The sequence below is a fragment of the Pollicipes pollicipes genome, unplaced genomic scaffold (assembly GCF_011947565.3).
Source record: "Pollicipes pollicipes isolate AB1234 unplaced genomic scaffold, Ppol_2.1 Scaffold_4881;HRSCAF=5763_pilon_pilon_pilon, whole genome shotgun sequence".
NCBI lineage: Eukaryota > Metazoa > Arthropoda > Thecostraca > Pollicipedomorpha > Pollicipedidae > Pollicipes > Pollicipes pollicipes.
The window spans coordinates 20,230,241-20,249,926 of record NW_023596576.1 but is presented as its reverse complement, the minus strand read 5'-3'; the positions used below and the strand labels follow the sequence as shown (position 1 = coordinate 20,249,926).

The 19,686-nt window shown below is 48.2% G+C and overlaps 1 protein-coding gene across 1 annotated transcript in view; it reads left to right on the top strand.

Annotated features, from left to right (window-relative positions):
• The window catches only part of LOC119100101 (glycine receptor subunit alpha-3-like), a 43,498-nt gene extending 24,427 nt beyond the window's left edge, over positions 1 to 19,071 (top strand). The window contains exons 5-9 of the mRNA XM_037223214.1: positions 3,454 to 3,585; positions 15,790 to 15,865; positions 17,337 to 17,438; positions 18,213 to 18,327; positions 19,054 to 19,071. Coding sequence (XP_037079109.1) covers positions 3,454 to 3,585; positions 15,790 to 15,865; positions 17,337 to 17,438; positions 18,213 to 18,327; positions 19,054 to 19,071 — 443 coding nt within the window. The remainder of the gene's footprint in view (positions 1 to 3,453; positions 3,586 to 15,789; positions 15,866 to 17,336; positions 17,439 to 18,212; positions 18,328 to 19,053) is intronic.
• Positions 19,072 to 19,686: the final 615 nt, after the last annotated feature.

The following is a 19,686-nucleotide window of genomic DNA, read 5'->3' as shown; positions in this document are numbered from 1 at the left end:
GCTGGTAGAAGCCTGAATAAATGGATGCAATTACAACAGTCCGAGAATTTTTACAACGGTTTGTGTTTCGTCTTGGCCGTGTTGCTGCACACGGCATCAGTCGTATATTCCGATGACTCTCTGTAAAGCCCAATGCCTAAGATAATTGCGCACGCCGGCAGCACGGTACATTAAATTATGTTCAATAGCTTTACCAGCCATATTACTTATGCGTGACTGGTGTCACTTTAGAACACAATGCGGATGTTAGCAAATTTCACAACCTAGTTGTAATGGCAGTTTACACGAAAAATTACCGCGCAAAACTTTTCTAAGCTTTTAAAAAACACTTTCGTCGTTTCTGTTTTACCGCACGCTTCTTATAAGCGATTTTCGGCTAGAAATGTGTAGCAGATACTTAAAAACATGTTTATAAAGACGCATAACTTGATAAAATTCCGGTTGGCTTTCTGTAAGCAAGGTCCGGCTTGTGTGGATAGGTATGATGAAAGGCCTCTCCCTGCCGAAATATTTCAAAACCCACTTAAGCTGCCTCGCTGCGTACAGTACCGATGTAAACAATAATGGTGCAGCCAGCATTCAGCGCCCTCGACTGATTTACATTGCTGATTGCCAAGCCTAGTATTTTCCTACAATTTGGTTGAACTAAAGGCATGGGCTGAAGAGCTGTTACAACGGGTATTTCCTAATGCCACAAGCTTGTTCTTGGTTGGATATGCGTGGGTTGCCTAATGGATTATCTATTGCATGCTAATGGAGCTGCATGAGAACAACGATCCCTTGTCGGAGTGTTTATCATCCACTAAAACTTCATAAAACATATTACAACTTTGGGTGCAAAGCAATGCCCTGTGAGGAAGAACTTTTCACTCCTTTTCCCCATATTTGATGTGATTTTTCACTTCTGCCTGACATTGCCTAATCACACATGTCAAACCCCTATTTCCCTTTCTGAGGTTTTCAGATGTCATCCAAAACCTAGCTTACTTGAAACCACCAAGAATAAACGAGGCTCCACAGAACCTGGACACCTAGGGCTAGGTCCTGCCTCACCTACAACAGAGCAAGGGCGCCAGGTCCCTCTCAAGCCCAAGAACCCCAGCGACTCCAGCCGCTTGGACGCATTAAGTTTTGCTTGTTTACAAAATGCATCACAATGGGCAGCTGTATGCCAAATGCAAGGTTTTCCCGCATCCCATATATATATTGTTTTTTTTTTGTCTCACCACCACACCACGAAAGCGGAGCCTGGTGCAAACACCAGGAAGGCTTATTAGAGAATTTTGCTCCACGTATTTCTTCTTTCCTGAGGAAACTTGTCCACTAAATTGCATCACTCCCGAAATGTAGGAGTGAAAAATTCCAGAAATGTCTTCTAAATGAAGTTTAAAAGATGAATATCACGATTTGAGCACTCATGTTAATAGATTTTAAGTCAAATCAGCTGATAACAAAGTGTTTCCAAAAAGTATGAGTTTATATATTTATTTAACAAGTTTTGTTTTTCTTGGTATCATACGAGTGTGATACCACTTTATTCTTCCCTCCTTTCCCATACCCTTTAGAGGTACCATTTGTTGCTTAAAATGTGGACCAATTTCTGTGCAAGATGTTCCAACGGCAGACTTGCACGTATTTCATACATGAATTGGATCAATTCGCCAACCGCCCAAAAATGTTTGAAATGCACCCAAGGGTGAACAATTTACAGGAAATGAAGAAGACAATTTGAACCACGGAACTTACTTTTACCGCCATTTTTGCCCTGTTAAGCCCTCGGTTAGTCGTTTTCTTGGTTCATGGCGGTGCTTGATATTTATAAATCTAGCCTTCCGGGTGTCTAACTCACCAGGCTACCTGACAAGGCTGTCCTCATGCTGCCATATAGAGCTTTGGGACAGACCTGACGCAGCTACTACAGAAATGTTTGATGGCAAAATTCTGTCCTCCGGAAATGTTTATCATGCACACCTCTTACTTGTTTCGCATTTTAATCTCGTAGGTTGGTAGACATGATTGATATTTATATTTGGGGGTGAGTGGGATAACTGTCTGTCAGCAAACTGTGCGAAAGGTACTGACTTCGTTTTGGGGGAGGAAGAAGAAGTGTGCCCCGAAAAAAGCCGGTAAGTATTTTATGGAGCAAGTAATTGCTTACCTTACCTACTTCAGCACATTGTTTATGACCGGAGTTATCCATTTTCTGTCTTAACCCATCGATTCTCGGCATAGTACAAATTATGATGCCACAAGGCCTAAATAGATGCCTTCGCTGCAGCTGAAAAGGCAAGCAGCAATACTGGCATGGTCATTCAAAGGTTATGTTACTTTTGGAGAAGAGAGATTGTTTTGTGGAACATATTTGTTGAGCATATTCTGCACATTTTTGCCATTGACGTAGGTTAACCATGACAATCAAAATAAGTTGTTCAAAGTAATTGAAAGTGTCTTCAAAGTGCTACTTTCATGAAAATAAACATTGGTATTTTGGAAGAAACAATGACAAAATGCTTGTTTTCCTTGACTCCATCTTAACAGAAGCCAGAGGTGTGTCTATTGTGTTTGACTTGGTGATATGCTGATGTGTAGGAGTCCAATGTTTTTTGTTTGAGTGTTTCATGCTTTTTAAATTTCCTGTTGTTATTCTGTTGTCGAATTCCTTTGCTTTGTTTTGTGTTAAAAATGCTGTGGAATGGAAGTGCAAAGTGCAGCATCAAATTATTGGTGTTAAATAATTTTTATGCCCATTACACTGTCATGAAATTGTTATGCGTGTATGTATTGTTTCACTTTAATCGCCTGAGATGTTAAGAAATAAAACAGTTTTGTCAGGTTTAGGATATTACATCCATGCCAACTTGAAATAAATGCCTTTGTTTGCCGAAGCATCAATCACAAGCTCATAAGTTGCATCTTTTGTGGTTTCATTCTTTCGCTCCTGCACGGTCTTTTTTAGGGGAAATTTTTCACTCCCACAATAGTTCAAAAGCGATTCTAGCTCCCTGTATAAAAAGCATGCTAAAAACTTTTCAGTGTATTAATCGATCGTGAAACGGCTAGTCATAACATTCGGCACAAGTTTTCCTTCTGAGTCCCCCTCCAGGCGATCTCTCGGCTCACTCGTAACTGGCGAATGCAGCCTACCTCGGAAAAGCGGGGCGTCGCGAGGAGTCAGACGATCACCTTTTTAAACATCTCATCCTTAAGGTTGATCCCGTCAAAGTTGCGGGGAGGAGGGCAGTACCCTCCAGTTCAAAAGAAAATGGAGGACGAGCGCCCCTGCTGCACACCTCCTGCTTCTGCTCCCCGCTCACAAAGTGATGTCCAGAGTAGTGCACTAGCGAGCGGGGCAGCACAAGGAAGGGTCGTGCCATCGCCGTACCAAACTGCAGCAGAGCGGGCCGCACGGGCACGGGCGGTGTGTGACAGAGCCGGCCGTCCGCTGACCCTCAGGCGGCTACCCGTCCGAGCGGCTCAACGTCAGCTGGCACCCGGCCGGCGTGCGTCTGCCGTCTGACTTCCATCAGCATCAGTTCGCGGTGTCGGTCAGCAGCGGCTACAACAGCCAGACGGCATACCCGTCAGGTACGGGGCCGCGGGCCCGCAGTCGGCCGTCGACCGCCTGTCAGCGCTGCGGACCCACTAGCCCATACCGCTGAAGCGGCTGCTGTCGCCCGCTGAGCCTTAAAACAGCCTCCTGACTTGGCTAGCTAGTGTACTACTCTCTCCAAAGTTTTCTCATTTGATATCATTACATAGCGCTCATTTCACAGGGTCGCCTTATTTTGTCCTGTTTTCTCTGCGTTACCCGTTCAGTTTTCGATTTTTCCGTTTCCTTGTCTACGAATAAGATAATTGAGCTCAGGATATCCATGCGGAAATGGTAGTAAATGCGAGGAGTTGTGTACTTTGCGAATAATTGTCTATCAAGTGCCCGTTTTCAGCAGCGTGCCAATTACTTAGTGGCGGAATCAGAAGGGCGGCATGGAGCCACGCCCTCGCCTTGGGCAAAACGGGCTCCAAAATCTCAGGGCGAAGGGGCATCGAAATCTTCCTTTTGGATCTACATAACTTTCATCTCTTAGAGCCCGAAAATTTCAGGCCACCACAAATGGCCTAAATCCTTATTTTTAAGAGGTACCGAAGTTCAGGGCACCACAGTGGCCCCACACCTTCATCCTCAACGGGCATCATATCCCGCAGACAATGTTGTGTCTCCCATCCTGACCAAATCCTGAATCAGCTCCACTGGGCTAAGGAGCGCGAAAAACCTTCATTTTGGCGCACCGGAAGCTTTACTTTGAAGAGACACCGTATCCTAACGGGTCATTTAAAGGGCCAAAAGCCTTGATTTTTAAAGGGGACCAAAATCCAGGGGCACCACAATTTATATGCCTTTTAACCTGATGACTTTGCAGATCGGCCCGTTACCGGAAAGGCCACCAAGACGTTCATTCCAGGGCATAACAAACATTTATTTTCCGGAGGCCCAACTCCAGGGGCACCAAAAACGGGTGGATCCAGAGGGGAGACAAAGGGCCTTCCCTCCCGTTTGGGCCCCATGGGGATATGGTGGCAGGAATAAACACCAAGGGGTAAAGGGACGCTAAAACCTTCATTTTGGAACTACATAACCTTTATTTTCATGAAGCATTAAACCTAAGGGACACTACAAATGGCCCCAAATCCTCATTTCTGACTCAACAAGTCTTAGAAGCCCACAACGTCCTTTCCATGTACCGTGACGAAATCCTGGATCTGTCTATTCGACGAGGTAGCACCAAACTCTTTATTTCGGGGGCCACATCCTTTATTTTCAACAAGCACCTAATGCTAGAGAGTACACAAACGGTTCCGAGCCTTCATTTTTAATGGACATGAACTTAAGCAGCACATCTATGTTGTAGCTCCCAAGTCATGGATTTTTTCCAGTATTGAGAAACTATCAGAGCTCGCTCATAAGTTGTTTAGCTCGACCACTGCCGTCAGATCGCTTGGACGAGTCCATTTTGCACGGATGGGGAAATTTTGGAGGTGTCTTGCCTGCTTTCGGCTGACTGCCTGACGTCCCATTTCGCCGGGGAGCCACTGACGGCTTCTTTATTGGTCGTCGGGAATCTTAGAATCTCAGCATGCCCTGCCTCAAGCAATAACACATTACACGCTTTCTAAGCAGGTGCTCTTAAGAGGCATGTGCCTTCGTAAATTTGTGATTTATGGACATTTCAGGTACAGCACCCCATGCGAAAATGTATGAAGGCCTTGTTGGTAACATGACGCTACACAAACGTTGATTTTTATATATTCGAAATGAAATCTTCTCATAATGATGAAGTCCTGGATCGGGCTCTGGGGTAATAGAGCACAAAAACTTCCATTTCGGGGCGTCATAATATTGGTTTTCAGGCGGCAACAAATTACATGTGGTGGAGGCGGGTACCACATATATCTCCAGACCTTGAATAAAAAAAGCTGTAAATTCCGGGGCACCCGAAATGATCTCAATATCTTTCTTTTCACACCGTCATTGTTATGGCATCACAGACGTGCGATGCCCAGACCGTTCCAGACAGCTGCGGCCCGAAGCGATAACGTCTGCTGCGTGGCGGTCAATCGGTGTTTGCGCAGGTGCAGACTACCTCTGTCCGAGGCGCGCGTTTCACGGGTCGAAATAGCGGCGCGTGGGGCAGAAAGCGTGCGTACCTCGTGAGGCGCGCCTGCTTCCCTCAGCGTCATAAACACTTAAATTACGTTTAATGTTTACACACTTTATTGAACACTTAAATTACGTTGCGGTGCGCCACCGCGACCTTGACCCTCGGCTACCCAAGGGAATTTAGTGCCGGAGTTACGTGATGGTGCTTTTTAGGGCCGGTAATAACCTAAGCAGGAAAGCTGATTGCTGTTTTAACTTTGCGTGGTTGGCTATCGGTCACCCACCCCACACGTACAAACAGTGCGTGAAATGAAGGAAAACATACGCCTGGATGAGCTTGAGGAGGCCTGAAGTGAAGTAATGACGAATTTTGTGCAAAGAAACGAGGATACCACTGCACTTTTTCACGACGGTTGAGTCATGGGCACGCCAGAGCAGAATGGAAGCAACTATGGCACCAATAATTTTGATGTCACTTTACGCATGCACAATCGAACCGCTATTCCAAAGTGGAAGTCAAATGACTTGTTAAATTCTACTTTGACCCAACGAGCTTGAAGCAGTTTTTGGTTCGTTTATTTGGAGAGAATCGCCACCGAACCAGCCCTGAATCTCACGTATAGTAAGCGCCAGTCGGGTTTTTTGGTTCTTTCATTTGGAGAGAATCGCCACTGAACCAGCACTGAATCTCACGTATAGCAAGCGCCAGTGGGGTTTTGACGTCGGCGAGACACAGCCCCGTGCGCGATGTTGTCAGCGTACGGGATGAGGCAACCATGAGTCAAGTATCCGTACAAAATGTTGGTAAACAAAATGATCAAAATAGGATGGATGGTCCAGCCGTGGGGCACACGGCATGACATGGGGAGAGTGAGCCGGCCTTCACGCGCCACGTGGCCTCAACCACTCAAATAACTCCTAAACAATCCCGCATCGGTAACGCCATACCCAGACAGTTTGGTGAGGAGGCTGTTAGGTCAACGCTATCAAACGCCTTCGACAAATCGATCGTCGTCACGGACGATAAAAGACCGTCGTCGGTGTTGGTGACCAGGTGTTCGACAGCGGTGAGCACGGCATCCTCGGTTGAAGTGGTGCGGCTTACAGGCGCACTAGGATGGATGAGACAGCTCTGTCGCGTTCAAATATTCCGTTAGCTGTGTGCAGGCTAACTTTTCTAACATCTGAGGGAGCACACTGAGCAGGGATATGGGCGTTTTATTGGACGGTACAGCTGGATCACCTGGCTTCAGAAATGGTTTCACACATGCCGTTTTCGAGCTTTTTGGGTACTGGTATATTTTTGTTCGCTGAAGCATTCTAAAGAAAGGATGAACTTCCCCAGGCAAAACGGGATGGGCATATTAAACAAACATCTTTGACCCCTGTTTCTATGCATGCTGGAGTTTAATCCATATAATTTATCCATTATATTTACCTATTATATATATTTAATCCATATAATCCATCCCCTTCGTCCCTCGCCCAACATTTTTGGAAAACCCAGAGAGAATCCAGCAGCGCCCCTGCCTATGATTGTTGATAGAAAGGCACGAATGAACCACTGTAAGGTGAATAACGTCCACTGTTTACTTGATGCAATCATTTAATTCTTGCTTAATCTCATTTTATTTCCTTCTTGATACGCGATGAGCGATATATTTTAGTAGCTTTAGTCTGGCTTCTCTTTCAGTTAAAGAAGTGCAACATAAATATAAAAGGAAACTCACCTTTTAAGACTAAAGGGGCCAAATCCGGCGGACCATTCCAGCGGAAGATAGTTGACCGATTTACAATGGAAATTAATCAGTAAATGAGCTGAAATTCGTGGACTTTTTGTGGTGTGCATCAAGTTTCAGGCGGCACCACAATGAAGCGTAGCCCCTCCCTTGACGGCATGCTGGATCTGTCTCTGCAGTTACCAGTTGGGTATCGTACGTCATCGCTGTCATGCCGTTAGTGTTCGTTTTAGAATTCACTGATCGCTGCCACACTGGCGAGACGGCAGTGATGTACTGTTAATTATTCATACCTCACGGACGAGGATTTTTCAGTAAGCTTCGTAATGACTTGTCAAGTCCTGACAAAATCACACCTGATGGTTACATCTGGTTCTGTGGCCGGCCACCGTCAGGTTCTTCTCAAGAGGTCCAGATGTTCATGCTGTTGATAACAAGGAACAGCGGTTTCCTTGGACCTTATTTAAAGACTCGCGCGAGCGACGTTACTAAGCCAGTTCTGCAGCCGACGCCAGCAAGATTGATCGCGAGACTCGCCAGAGCCCCGTTCCATGCGTCGGACACAAATGCACGCGCTACTGGGCTTCGATGCTCTACCACTCCCTTTGACGGGGCTTCGCTTATACGCCCCCTCCCCTGGTCGGATCGCCATGGCAACATCAACATGTTTGGCGTGGTACCGTGCCTATCGGCATGTTTATTGCGGTATGGCTTCAGGGATCCGCAGTCAGGTCAAAGGCACATGCAACACCAACGGTCAGACTGCCGATTTGGAACTGTTGCGTCTGGGGGTCGAATGGCGGCTGGACATCTAACGGCACCTCATGTATCGGCTAACACACGCGAACTACGGCGGAGCCGCCGCAAAACGCTAGCTTACGAGTCACGCGACGTGTATCAAAGCGTTAAACGGCTGTGCCGGGCGGCCATTGGCACGGACTATTGCGCCTGATCACCAGGGGAGCGGCCAGGACGTCTGTTCACCAGGGGAGCTGACCATGGCGCCTGCTCACCATGGGAGCTGAATATGGCGCCTGCTCACCAGGGGAGCTGACTATGGCGCCTGATCACCAGGGGAGCGGCCAGGACGTCTGTTCACCAGGAGAGCTGACCATGGCGCCCGCTCACCATGGGAGCTGAATATGGCGCCTGCTCACCATGGGAGCTGAATATGGCGCCTGCTCACCAGGGGAGCGGAGTATGGCGCCTGGTCACCAGGGGAGCGGCCAGGACGTCTGTTCACCAGGAGAGCTGACCATGGCGCCTGCTCACCATGGGAGCTGAATATGGCGCCTGCTCACCATGGGAGCTGAATATGGCGCCTGCTCACCAGAGGAGCGGGATATGGCGCCTGGTCACCAGGGGGAGTTCCACCTGATGCACTTCGTGACTAACGCGTCATTACAGGATCAACCATGGTCTCCAGAATACCGGCGCCAATAGCACCTGTTGCAGTCAGGCCGCCACCAGTATCCACGTGCTTTTTTGAGATCCAGTCAACAGATAATGTCAATTTTTATGTGACTGCTTAGCATAAAGCCATCGGTATCGAACGGCGTGAGATGGCACGAGTATAACAATGCCGCAAAAAATCCACCTCGGCTTCGACCACCCTTCTTGACATTGTGAACAACAGCATGAGTCCCGGCTCGTCTGAACTGCGTGGAAACACGCCTTAGCTATACCAATAGCTAAAGGGTGTATTTCCACACAGTTTCGAAGGCGAAGGCAAGGGGAAAACTAAGGCGGCCGAGCCGAAACGCACCCTACCTCAATGGTGTCAGGCAGAATGATAAATTTCTTCAACGCATACTTAGAAAAGGTTTTCAGAGTTTTTCCGCACCCTTTTTGACGGATGGACTTCTAAGATCAGAGCTCACACTAAGAAGTGTTTGTTGTGTGAGCCCTGACCACGGGGCCATGGCTCCCCTTGGGTCCCGAAGGGGGCCATAGTAGGCTCCGATGGGGTCAAAAGCCGGCTGAAAAGACGCAGTTTTTTACACAAAATGCCACCACATTGGACGTCTTTGAGCCTCCAGACGACCAAGAACAGTCACAAACGCAGGTAAAGGTCACATGAACAGACAAAAACAATTTTTCGCTGATTGTTAGGGTGGTGATTGGGGAGGTTTTAAGGCCCATTTAACTGTCTAGAGGCCTAACGCTGTTACTGGGACACTTATCGACCAGAGGTCATCCACGGATTTTTCCCCCTCGTCCGAGAGGCCCTATACGCTGAACCCGGGGCCCCGGGGGCTGCCAGGATGATCACGGTCGCTCAGGGGCCTTTCACATTGGTCTCGGTCAACCTTCCCTTACACTCGCAATGTGCCCGTGGGCATTTGATCATTGATCTAGAACCCTAAAAAACCTCCTATCACTTATTAAACTCCCAATCGTTCAGGGACCCACTATACTGGTCTCGTGCTCTTCCCGCTTGCTGTGAGAAACTTGCCGTTGGCACAAATAACCAATGCAGTTGACGCGCCCCTAAAACCCAATGACCAACAATTGCTAACTGAAAACTTGCACTGTTCACAGAAGCTTCTTTGTTGGTCTTCCGCGGCGCCCTCGATCGCTCAGGTGTCGTCCCCATTAGTCTTTACTTTTCCCTTATATGAAAGGGCCTACGTTATTGACATAGATAAGACAGTAGTGTTAGCCTTATTCCTCGGAGAAAAACCAGGAGAATGGAGATAAACTTGAGTTGATATTTCGGCAACATGCCTTTATCGAAAAAATAGCAGAAGTGAATTGACGGGACGGGACGGGACAAAATGACGGGAACCGCCATCATCTGGAAAAAATGAGCATGCCCCATGCTTGTACATACGTAGCATGCATGGTTTTCTTGGGCTGCGCACAGGAAGGTAGGTTTCGGTATCACAAATACCATACATAAGAATCTTGAAGTTGAATGGTCACAGTAGGATGACTTTTGTGGGGAGCCCAAATTCCAAGCAGTGGCGGTGGGGGGGGGGGGGGGGCACAACATGACGTGCCCCTCTCCTTGATCAAATCTGAGAGGCGACACTGCCCTGGACGAGATCAATGTGTACTAGTAATGGAGGTGGCGATCCATTTGGAGGGCTTTAATCTTGGCCATCTTGGGAATCTGCGGCCCGGTGCCACAAAAGTTACAGTGCGGGAGGGGGGGGGGGGGGGAGACGGGAGGCCTCTCAACATAGCTAGCGCGTCAAGTACCAGCATTTGATTGCTGTGATGCTGACCTTCGTTTCGTTGCGCGAAAACCATTGGGGAGGAAATTCTGCTCTATTATCATAAGATGCATATTTGTCCTTATCTGCTGTTCACCAGTTACCAAGCCTGAGTGTCGTCAGCCAACTGACCAATGGAACGCCATCGGGCTTGTGGAAACTCGGGTCGCTCACAAACAGCACGTACAATATGCAGTCCAGGCTCCCTCTTCGAAATATCGCGAAGTTTTTCACACCTTCGGCCGAGACAAAATGTGTGGAATATCAACACCTAGCACTGGCACCTGTTGCCTGTGTCCTGCCAAACAGCCAGCAAACCAGGCGGTATCAATACTACACAGTCTGACCGCGGTCGTCATGAGGCACGGCGTTGACACATTACGAAAGGTTCAGAAGAGCCAACATCCCGTCATGTTTTACTGAGGACGTGACCAGTGACGGTGCTAGGGGCTGTCTCGATGGAGTGATGTGTTCGGTATCCGTGCGATGTAGCACAAGTAATTCAGGTGCCACCAAGAAGATCAATGGTCTCGGAAGATGTCCGGCCAAAAAGTCGACTCGCATTTTGTCAAATGCCTTTTTGTCGACTGCTGTTTGACAACTTCCACATTGGCGACGTGTAAAAAAGTTGGCGTGCCGGCCGGAGCAGTCGAATCGGCCAGTGGCGAACTGCAAAATGGTGACATGGACGAGTGGCAAACAGCTGAAAGGTGAATTGCAAAATGGCCATATTCCAAAAGGCCGACATGCCGAAACGTTGAACGGCTACGTGGTGAACTGCAGCATGGCGATACATGACAAATTCGACCTGCCAAATTGATGAACGGTTAAACGGAGATCTGTTTCAGGGGCTTGATTGAATGAATGGCGACGTGGAAAAATGGCTACCTGTTCAAATGACAAAAACCCACACGACAACATGACAAAACGGCAAGCTCTAGTGATAGACACAAAAGCACCACGTGGGAGATGAGACATGATGAGATGAGACTCCCATCTCAAGTCTGAAGAAGATGGTCTTGAGCTCTTGAAGGCTCGCTGATTTATCCACGTGGACGGGGTTTTTAGGTTACCCTGCAACATTAAACCCAGAGGCGACAGGCCGGGTGAGTGAGAAGCCAAAGCACGGCAGTCTTATGCTCACGTGCATTCGAAGGGAATACTCCTCCAACCAATTCAATGCGGCCCGTGCCGTGTGTGACGTCACCCCGTTCTGCGGGAATCACACTCCGTCCCGTTCGATCGCGTCAAGTCGGTTCGGGGCCGTCCAGAGAGTCATCAGAGCGGTTGTGATGTAAGTCTCTGAGCCAGTGGCGCAGGCAGGGGGAGGGACACAAGGAGCAGTGCCCCCTTCCCTCAGTTCGCGAGGGTTTTGAACGGTCCCGCACGAAAGACGATCAAGAGCCCGATTTAAGGGCCCGCAGGGCTGATCGGAGGTCGTATTAGGAGGCTCCGGTCCGCGGGGCCTGACCTTGAAATGCCTAACAGAGGGCATTTTGCGCCGACAGGGCCCTGAGTCGATGAGGGCCTCTATCTTGGCCAGACATTACCAGTACCAAACGCAGGGACATTTCCAACCGGGCCCACCTGAGCCGGGGAGGGCGTCTTTGTCGGTCAGGCACCACTACCACGGACCAGCGGCTCCTGTCGGTCTGGGCCTTAACGCGCGCTCGGGTGGGGACCCCCCCCGAAAGTTTTTCCAGAATGGTTTCCGAATGGTGCGGTGTAGCCGCACCAACGTTTGCATAGCTATGTACAATTGAATAGCAGATCGTTTGGTGTAATAAATTTAGGTGTACCTTGTAAGGTCACTGATCTATGGCAGGTCAAAGTCAGGTCATGGTTCCAGCAAAGTCAATTTCTAAGGAATCGTTCAATCTGATGCAACAACAGAGTGTTTGACGAAGCTATACATCTTTGAGATGCTTTATTAGGCAACACAAGCATTGAATGAGCAACGTAAGTTGACCTAAGGTCAGGTATGAAGGTCAGGCCAAGGTCAAAACCAACATGTTTTATTGCTCTGGGGCTTGCTGTATGGGATATTTTCCGGTGCTCATTTTGAATTCATTGATGGCAGGAACCGGATTATACAAATTCAGTTGACTTCTTACATGTCATAATAGGTCATTGACCTAAGATGACCCAGGTTAACATTTTTAAAGAGCATACTGCCGAGCGTAATCTTTGTCCCTTATTCAAATGCAAAACTCAGAGCGGTCTAGCATGATTTTGGTCACCATGACCTTCAAAAAGTCAAGAAAGGTCACTGACATTAAATGAGCTTGTGACCTGCTAAGAAGCAGCTATCTGGGTTCTGGAGTCACTTTGGAGACCGACCTGAAATTTGACCTTGTTTGACCTTATTTGACCCAAAGGTCCTGACTTAGTGATCTCAAACTTTGACCTAAGTGAGTTCACGTACACCGAGACCTGAGGGGGGTATAACTGACCCCCCCCCCCACCCGAGCAAAGGGTATTTAGCCGGTCACCCGGCCGCGTGTTGAGGCCCATTTCACAAGTATGGGCAAGGAAGAAGCCCACGATCTACGGTGGTCAGGACCAATGAGGCAATGAGACACCTCCTCTGTTGATCGTGCCTGACAGGGGTCCTGTGTTGGCATTAGCCCCGAGTCGGCCAGGGGCAGTGTTCCTGAGGGCCCGAAAGGGTGACAGGAGGTTGTAGTAAGGGGCCGCCCTGCTCGCGGTATCGGGCCTTCCAAGGCCAATCGAGGAGCTTTTACGCCCATTGGACCCCTCAGTCGATGAGGTCGTCTGTGTCGGTTAGGAATCATCAATAGCGAATAGCTCTGTGTCGGTTTAGGGAAGCTCACTTTTACTTTTATATATAAGAACATCCTGGTGGTGTTCACGAAATGTTTACTATAGTGCGTAGTATGTACGGCCAGGTTACGTCATTCTGCATAAAACCATCCTTTCTGCGCCTCTGGCCGCCATTATTGAATGAAAAACACTATCGTTTCTCTGATCACAGCCAGCCGATTTGCCAAGACGTTTTTTTCTGTGATTATGCACCATCATAAGCCTTCACTTAATGCATCTTTCCATTGGCCTAAAACGGAAGCTTTCAATAGCATAACGATCTTAGAATCGACCAAATGCTTGTTTTAATGATATTTACATTTAGGATGCAAATTAGGGCGGCCGAAATCCGGGGATGAATTAGGTTGCGGGGGTAAGCTAGGTCGACGTCTCAGTTTAGTTCCCCCCCCCCCCCCTTACCAATTAAAGAAAGTGACACCACAGATCTCACGACTACAAATTGCGCAGACATTCTTATCGCTCTCAGTCTCGCCCGACACCTTTTCTGCGAAAACGCTAGAATTAATGAATAAAAATGTGTTCTGCAGTTCTGCTTAAATCCTACAAGTGCAAAAACATCACCAAATTTTGCGCCAACATCGTTCGCAGTAGGTGCCACCTTGACCACAGCTCTGCTGTTACCAATCATTTCGGAAGGGAGCAAGCGACTGAACTAGTAGAATACTGTGTGCGTTGCGCGGCATGTTTCGCGACAGGTGGTCCCAAGTCCACCAGTGCATTGCAATGCCATTACAACAGAACTTGACCACAATATGCGGCAAACGCACCATTCATCGCAGCCTGGCGCTCTAGCCGGCGCCGGTGGGCTGCAAGCCAACTGCGTAGTGGCAGAGTCGCAATGTTCAGCCGTTCCAATATTGATTCGCATAATCCGTCATTTTGCGTCAGCCGTAACAGTGCAATATTTTCTAGGTGTCACTGAAGTGTTTTATGTGTGCTCGTATTCATCGTGTGTACGGCGCGTTTGGCGGAGGCAATGTCCAGGCCTTTCCAGTTGCTGCGTTATATGATCATGATGTTCCAGGCCTAAAGCCACCTTTGCCATGGACCCTTGGTGATTGCAATCTGTTCTTGTCTATGCCGTGCGCGAAAGCTGCTGTAAGGCTGCGACTCGGTCGCCCTCGCCCACTGGCTTTTGACACTCACTGAGTAATCACGCGCCGTGTGTGTGTGTGGTGAGCACAGCAAGGCCCACACACTCGGGAATGCACTACTTTAAGCGAACATTGGACGGCGCTCACTTCACTTAGCTAAGCACTTAGTTCGTTTGCAGGGCTTAACGACAGTATGCGTGGTTTGACACATAAAGGCAATGTTCGCCTTTGAAGATATTGACACAAGCGTCAGATATGATGAAATAAGCTCACTTACAACTATTGATATACTTTTAGTTGAAAAGATGCTTCAGACATCAAAATTTCTTCGTTTTGTGGCTGGGCTCTTCAATATAGCATTGCTTGGCTATGTCATCGCACCCTGCACGACATTGATTGAGAGTTAATTGACGGCCATTATGTTTGGAAATCGTGCTTACGAACGCCAGATATGAACGAGTAACACTTATATTTCTCTTGGCCATGGTCGCCACAAGGCTTATGAAATTTCAGAGTTTGAATGACGTTATTATGGCGTCATAGATGCCTGGCTGACCCTGAAATAGTCTCCCAAAATAGTCAGCACATGTTCGCGGTCGTGTAACTGAACAACTAGAGTGGTTTAGGTTTTAAGAGGGGCAGGGCTGTGATCTGCAGCAAATGATTTTTAAGACGGCTGTTTCATTTCAAAACCCCATATAAATAAGAAAACTCCCTTTGATATCGTGAAGGTCTTCATTTTCGTTGAGCCTTGGTGTTACCATAGCCTCATTTGGGCATCTGGGAGATCATCTGATGTTAGCGAAGCCTCTGAAGACATCCGTCGGTATGATCTCATGTCCGGATGTTATGACCGCGGTCCACCGTTTGGCTCACATGGGCGGACACGGATATTCCAGCTCACTCTCTTTGTTACGACCGAGGCCCATCGTTTGGCTCACATAAGCGAATACTCCAGCTCATTCTCTGCGGCGGCCAGTTCAAAATCAAACATTTTCGATGGATCTGTGCGTCAGCCATGATAGGCAACGTCGTCAAGTAGGCGTTGGCTGACTTTGACATGAATATTAAGCCATACGCGGACGATGGAGCGGACGAGGCGGGACTAAAGCTTTGTCCGTTTACTTACGACAACGAAATGTTTACACATGACTCACCCTCTCGCCACGCATGCTCAGCGTCGTGTTGTTGCTCCCGAACATGAGGCATTGATCGTCCCGTGTCCGACCTTGTTGCAGGCACGTACGCGGCGGTCGGATTCCGGCTTAATCTGCAGCGCAAGGTGCAGTTCTACCTGCTGCAGACGTACTTGCCGTCGGCGCTGCTCGTGGCTGTGGCCGGTGTGTCGTTCCTGGTGCCGGCGTCAGCAGTGCCTGGCCGCATGGTACTCTGTATCACCACCCTGCTCGCCGTCACCACCATGTTCGCCGCCGAGAGGTACAGGACCACATGTGTTAAAGAGATTGTTCCATGGTGGTTTGGGTTTTTAACTGAAAACGTCAGTAAAATAGCTAAATAGTTAACCACTGGTTATAACTGAGGTTATTACATCACATTGTTTGTTTCTATATCTTCAACTATTGGAACATTTTCTTCAATAAAACGATCATTCACAATTTCTTGATATTCCGTTGTGATACATGGATACAGATGTTCTAACGACGCCGTCTGATAGTGTTTTCATCCTGCTCTATGTAATTTCTGCGCCAGTCATCTAATGCATTCTGTTACGATTCCTTTTTACTTAAACTAGCATGCAGAAGCAGGGCCCTTTTACATAATCAGAAAGCAATCGTGCCTGGCAGTGTGGCTCAGTAAGTGGATTTCAGCCGCTGTTCCGCATTTCTGACTGGCGATTGTCATAAATTATAGACACTGGCGTCGCATGCGGCCTTTGATTTAAAGCCGTAATGGTAACCGTAGACATCCCTCGTATTTCAAGTGCTAGGGCAGGAAAACACGGATCTGCAAACGTACACAATTCATGTGTCCTTTTAATCGATGCTAATTAGCAGCAGTTATGTTGAGCCAGGGCAGAAAATAATTCGGGTAGGAGGACGTTAACGCAGGTGTTAAAACCTAATAGGGAAGTATAATACATATTGAAGGTCAAATTCGGCCACCCGCTACAATGCATATCCAAAGGATTAGTGGCGGTGAATTATCTAATAGCAGTTGCGTCAATCATTATTCGGACTTAATGGTATTCCAGGATTTCAATGAGCTATGCTTTAAGGCTCTCGGTCTTTAAATCATGTTTTCCCACACGCGAGGCCTCAAGCGTTTTCAGCATACCATTTCCAATCAAACAGACGAAACACGGTGCCATGGGCTGTTGTGACGTTTTCCATGACTGTCGTCTGCAGTGGAGATATGTAGATTTTGCTGTTGTCCGTTGTGCCCAATACTGTTCTGGCTGTTCTGGGCAGTGGCACAGGCCTTTCTCCCGTCACTCACAACGGGGAGACATCGAGGTCATTTTTGTGCACCCGTTAGCAACCGGGTGGTGATCGTCCTTCTAACTGAGCGTCTTGCGAGCATGTCGTGTGGAACTAGATGTGATTTAAAACGCAGTCATCTTTGCGCGTTAACCTACCTTCGCACTCCCTGAACCTACGTGACTTTGTAGCCATCCTGCGCCATAAGCCTGAGGCCCTGAAGGACATGCGTTATGCTTACATATCACACCTGAATTGATCGCATCAGCTCACACTCGTTGACAGAGCAGGGACAACACAACTGGAGGTTCCATAAAACTCATGTTACGCGGCGTGTTTTCAGGCAGGCGGGCCCTCCGCGTTAGCTACATCAAGGCCATGGATGTGTGGATGATCGGCTGCATGGTGTTCTGCTTCTACAGCACCGTGGAATACGCCTTGGTCATCAGGTGCGACGCTAAGCAACAAACGTGCAGATTATCGACAGCGGGCACACAGAAGACCCGACAGTGTGTGTACGGACGACCCGACAGCAGGTGTCCAGACGACCCGACAGCGGGGTGTACAGACGACCAGACAGCAGGTGTACAGGACGACCCGACAGCAGGTGTACAGACGACCAGACAGCAGGTGTACAGACGACCAGACAGCAGGTGTACAGACGACCCGACAGCAGGTGTACAGACGACCAGACAGCAGGTGTAAGACGACCAGACAGCAGGTGTAAAGACGGCCAGACAGCAGGTGTACAGACGACCCGACAGCAGGTGTACAGACGAACAGACAGCAGGTGTACAGACGACCAGACAGCAGGTGTACAGACGACCCGACAGCGTGTGTACAGACAATCCGACAGCAGGTGTGCAGACGACCCGACAGCAGGTGTGCCCCACTCATTTTGAGAAATTGACACCCGTGAACCGAAGGCACGGTGTTCGATTCTCCGCGGTGCACACCCTTCCGGGTAAGTTGCGAAGCAGGAAACTTCATTGTAAAGGCCAATAGCACACACCATTTTGCCATGGCTGTTCCTGTAATGTGTTTAAATCCCGCGCGGCCGCACTAAAGACGCCAAACGACCCGAGCCTGGATGGCGATCCACTGCTTGAGGGCCACTAGGGTAGACATATCCAGATATACTGTTCATCATCTGTAAGCTTCCCTGGTTAGACTCCCACTTGCAGTGTGTCACCAATGGGCCTGAGTTATGCCCTTGACCGCAGACTGGGGCTGAGCCAGGAGGAGAAGCTGAAAGAGAGTTTCGCAGTTCCGTCCGCGCCCGCCCGTGCCAGCACCACCGGTGTCAGGGGGGTCAAGGTCCAGCCGCTGGGCCAGAGCGTCAGGCCCTGCTCCTGGGACAGCCAGAGACTAGCCAGGAACATTGAGAAGTGGTCCATTCGCTGTTACGCCTGCTTGTTTGCTACCTTCAATGTGGTCTACTGGGCATATTATGGAAGTGATTAAAGGCTTTCGAGGGTCACGCGGCATTTGATGCGGTGTGGTAGTGCTAGGATGTGTTTGCGCTGTGCTGTGTGCAACAGGTGGACGGGAAATTGTGACAAACGAAGTTGAATTTTAACAACACGCCTACGTTGCTGGGCTGGGTTAGCCCTACTCAAAATGCCCGAGCTCGGCTTGTTGGTCTGAATGCGTAAAAAAGCGTCGATTTTTGTGTTAGGCTGCGTTTTTGTCATTGTTTTGTGGCAATTCAGCCCGGCCATAATAAGTGTTGCTTTCTAATATGACTTAACTTTACAATGCACAACACAAATGTGTTACACGTGCTGTGAAAATGGTGCGACGAAAAGCTCCATGGTAATTCGTAATATCTAATATCCATCAAAACTGTTCCCTAAAATTATGAGTTGGCTCGCCTACTCTAAACGCACGTGCACGTGCTCACGCCCATAATCTGGTTCAGTTGTCAAAAATGTGATAAGTTTCGATTGTCCTCACTTCGGTGAAAGAGGGCTGCTTCTGGTTTGGTTTTGAACACAGCTCTGTCCGTTTCTGGTTTTAACATGCGCCCGGGTAGCCGGTTAAGTGTCTCTCGCTCTATTGGAGGGTCAGGTTGACCCCTAAGATGTCAAAAACTAGGAGAGCTAGATGGACCTTATTCACAGGATGGGTTACACTGTATGCGGACTAACTTGTCTCAAAATGTTATCTGCTAAGACGTGGCATTGGGGTTAAATAAGGTCAAATGAGGTCACACTCCAGGTTGGTGTCCAAAATGCTCCTGGACCTTCCATGCAGCCGCTTTGAACCTAGACAATTACTCCAGGCAAAAACTCACTACCTTCATTTAAGTTCAGTAGCCTTTTTATCTGTTGAAGGTTAAGGTGATTCAAAACCTATAAGATTATTTATATTTTTCATTTGAATAAACAACAGAAATAACGCTAGGCGGTATGTTTCTAAAAAAAGCAAAATGCTGGCCTGGATCGTTTAGGTTAGCGACCTACTTTGACTTAAGAAGGTTATGAAACATGTCTGTTGTGATCCCTGTTATTAATATATTCTAATGACCACCAGAAACTACCCTTTGCAGTAGTTTTGGAGGAAAAAGCAGCTTAGTTTCGACTTAGGGATGACCTACATACCTGACCTAAAATCAACGAAATTTGTTGTGATTCTAAATTGAATTTTGTATTGCCTAAGCAACTATCTCAGAGATGCATGGCTTCATCCAACACT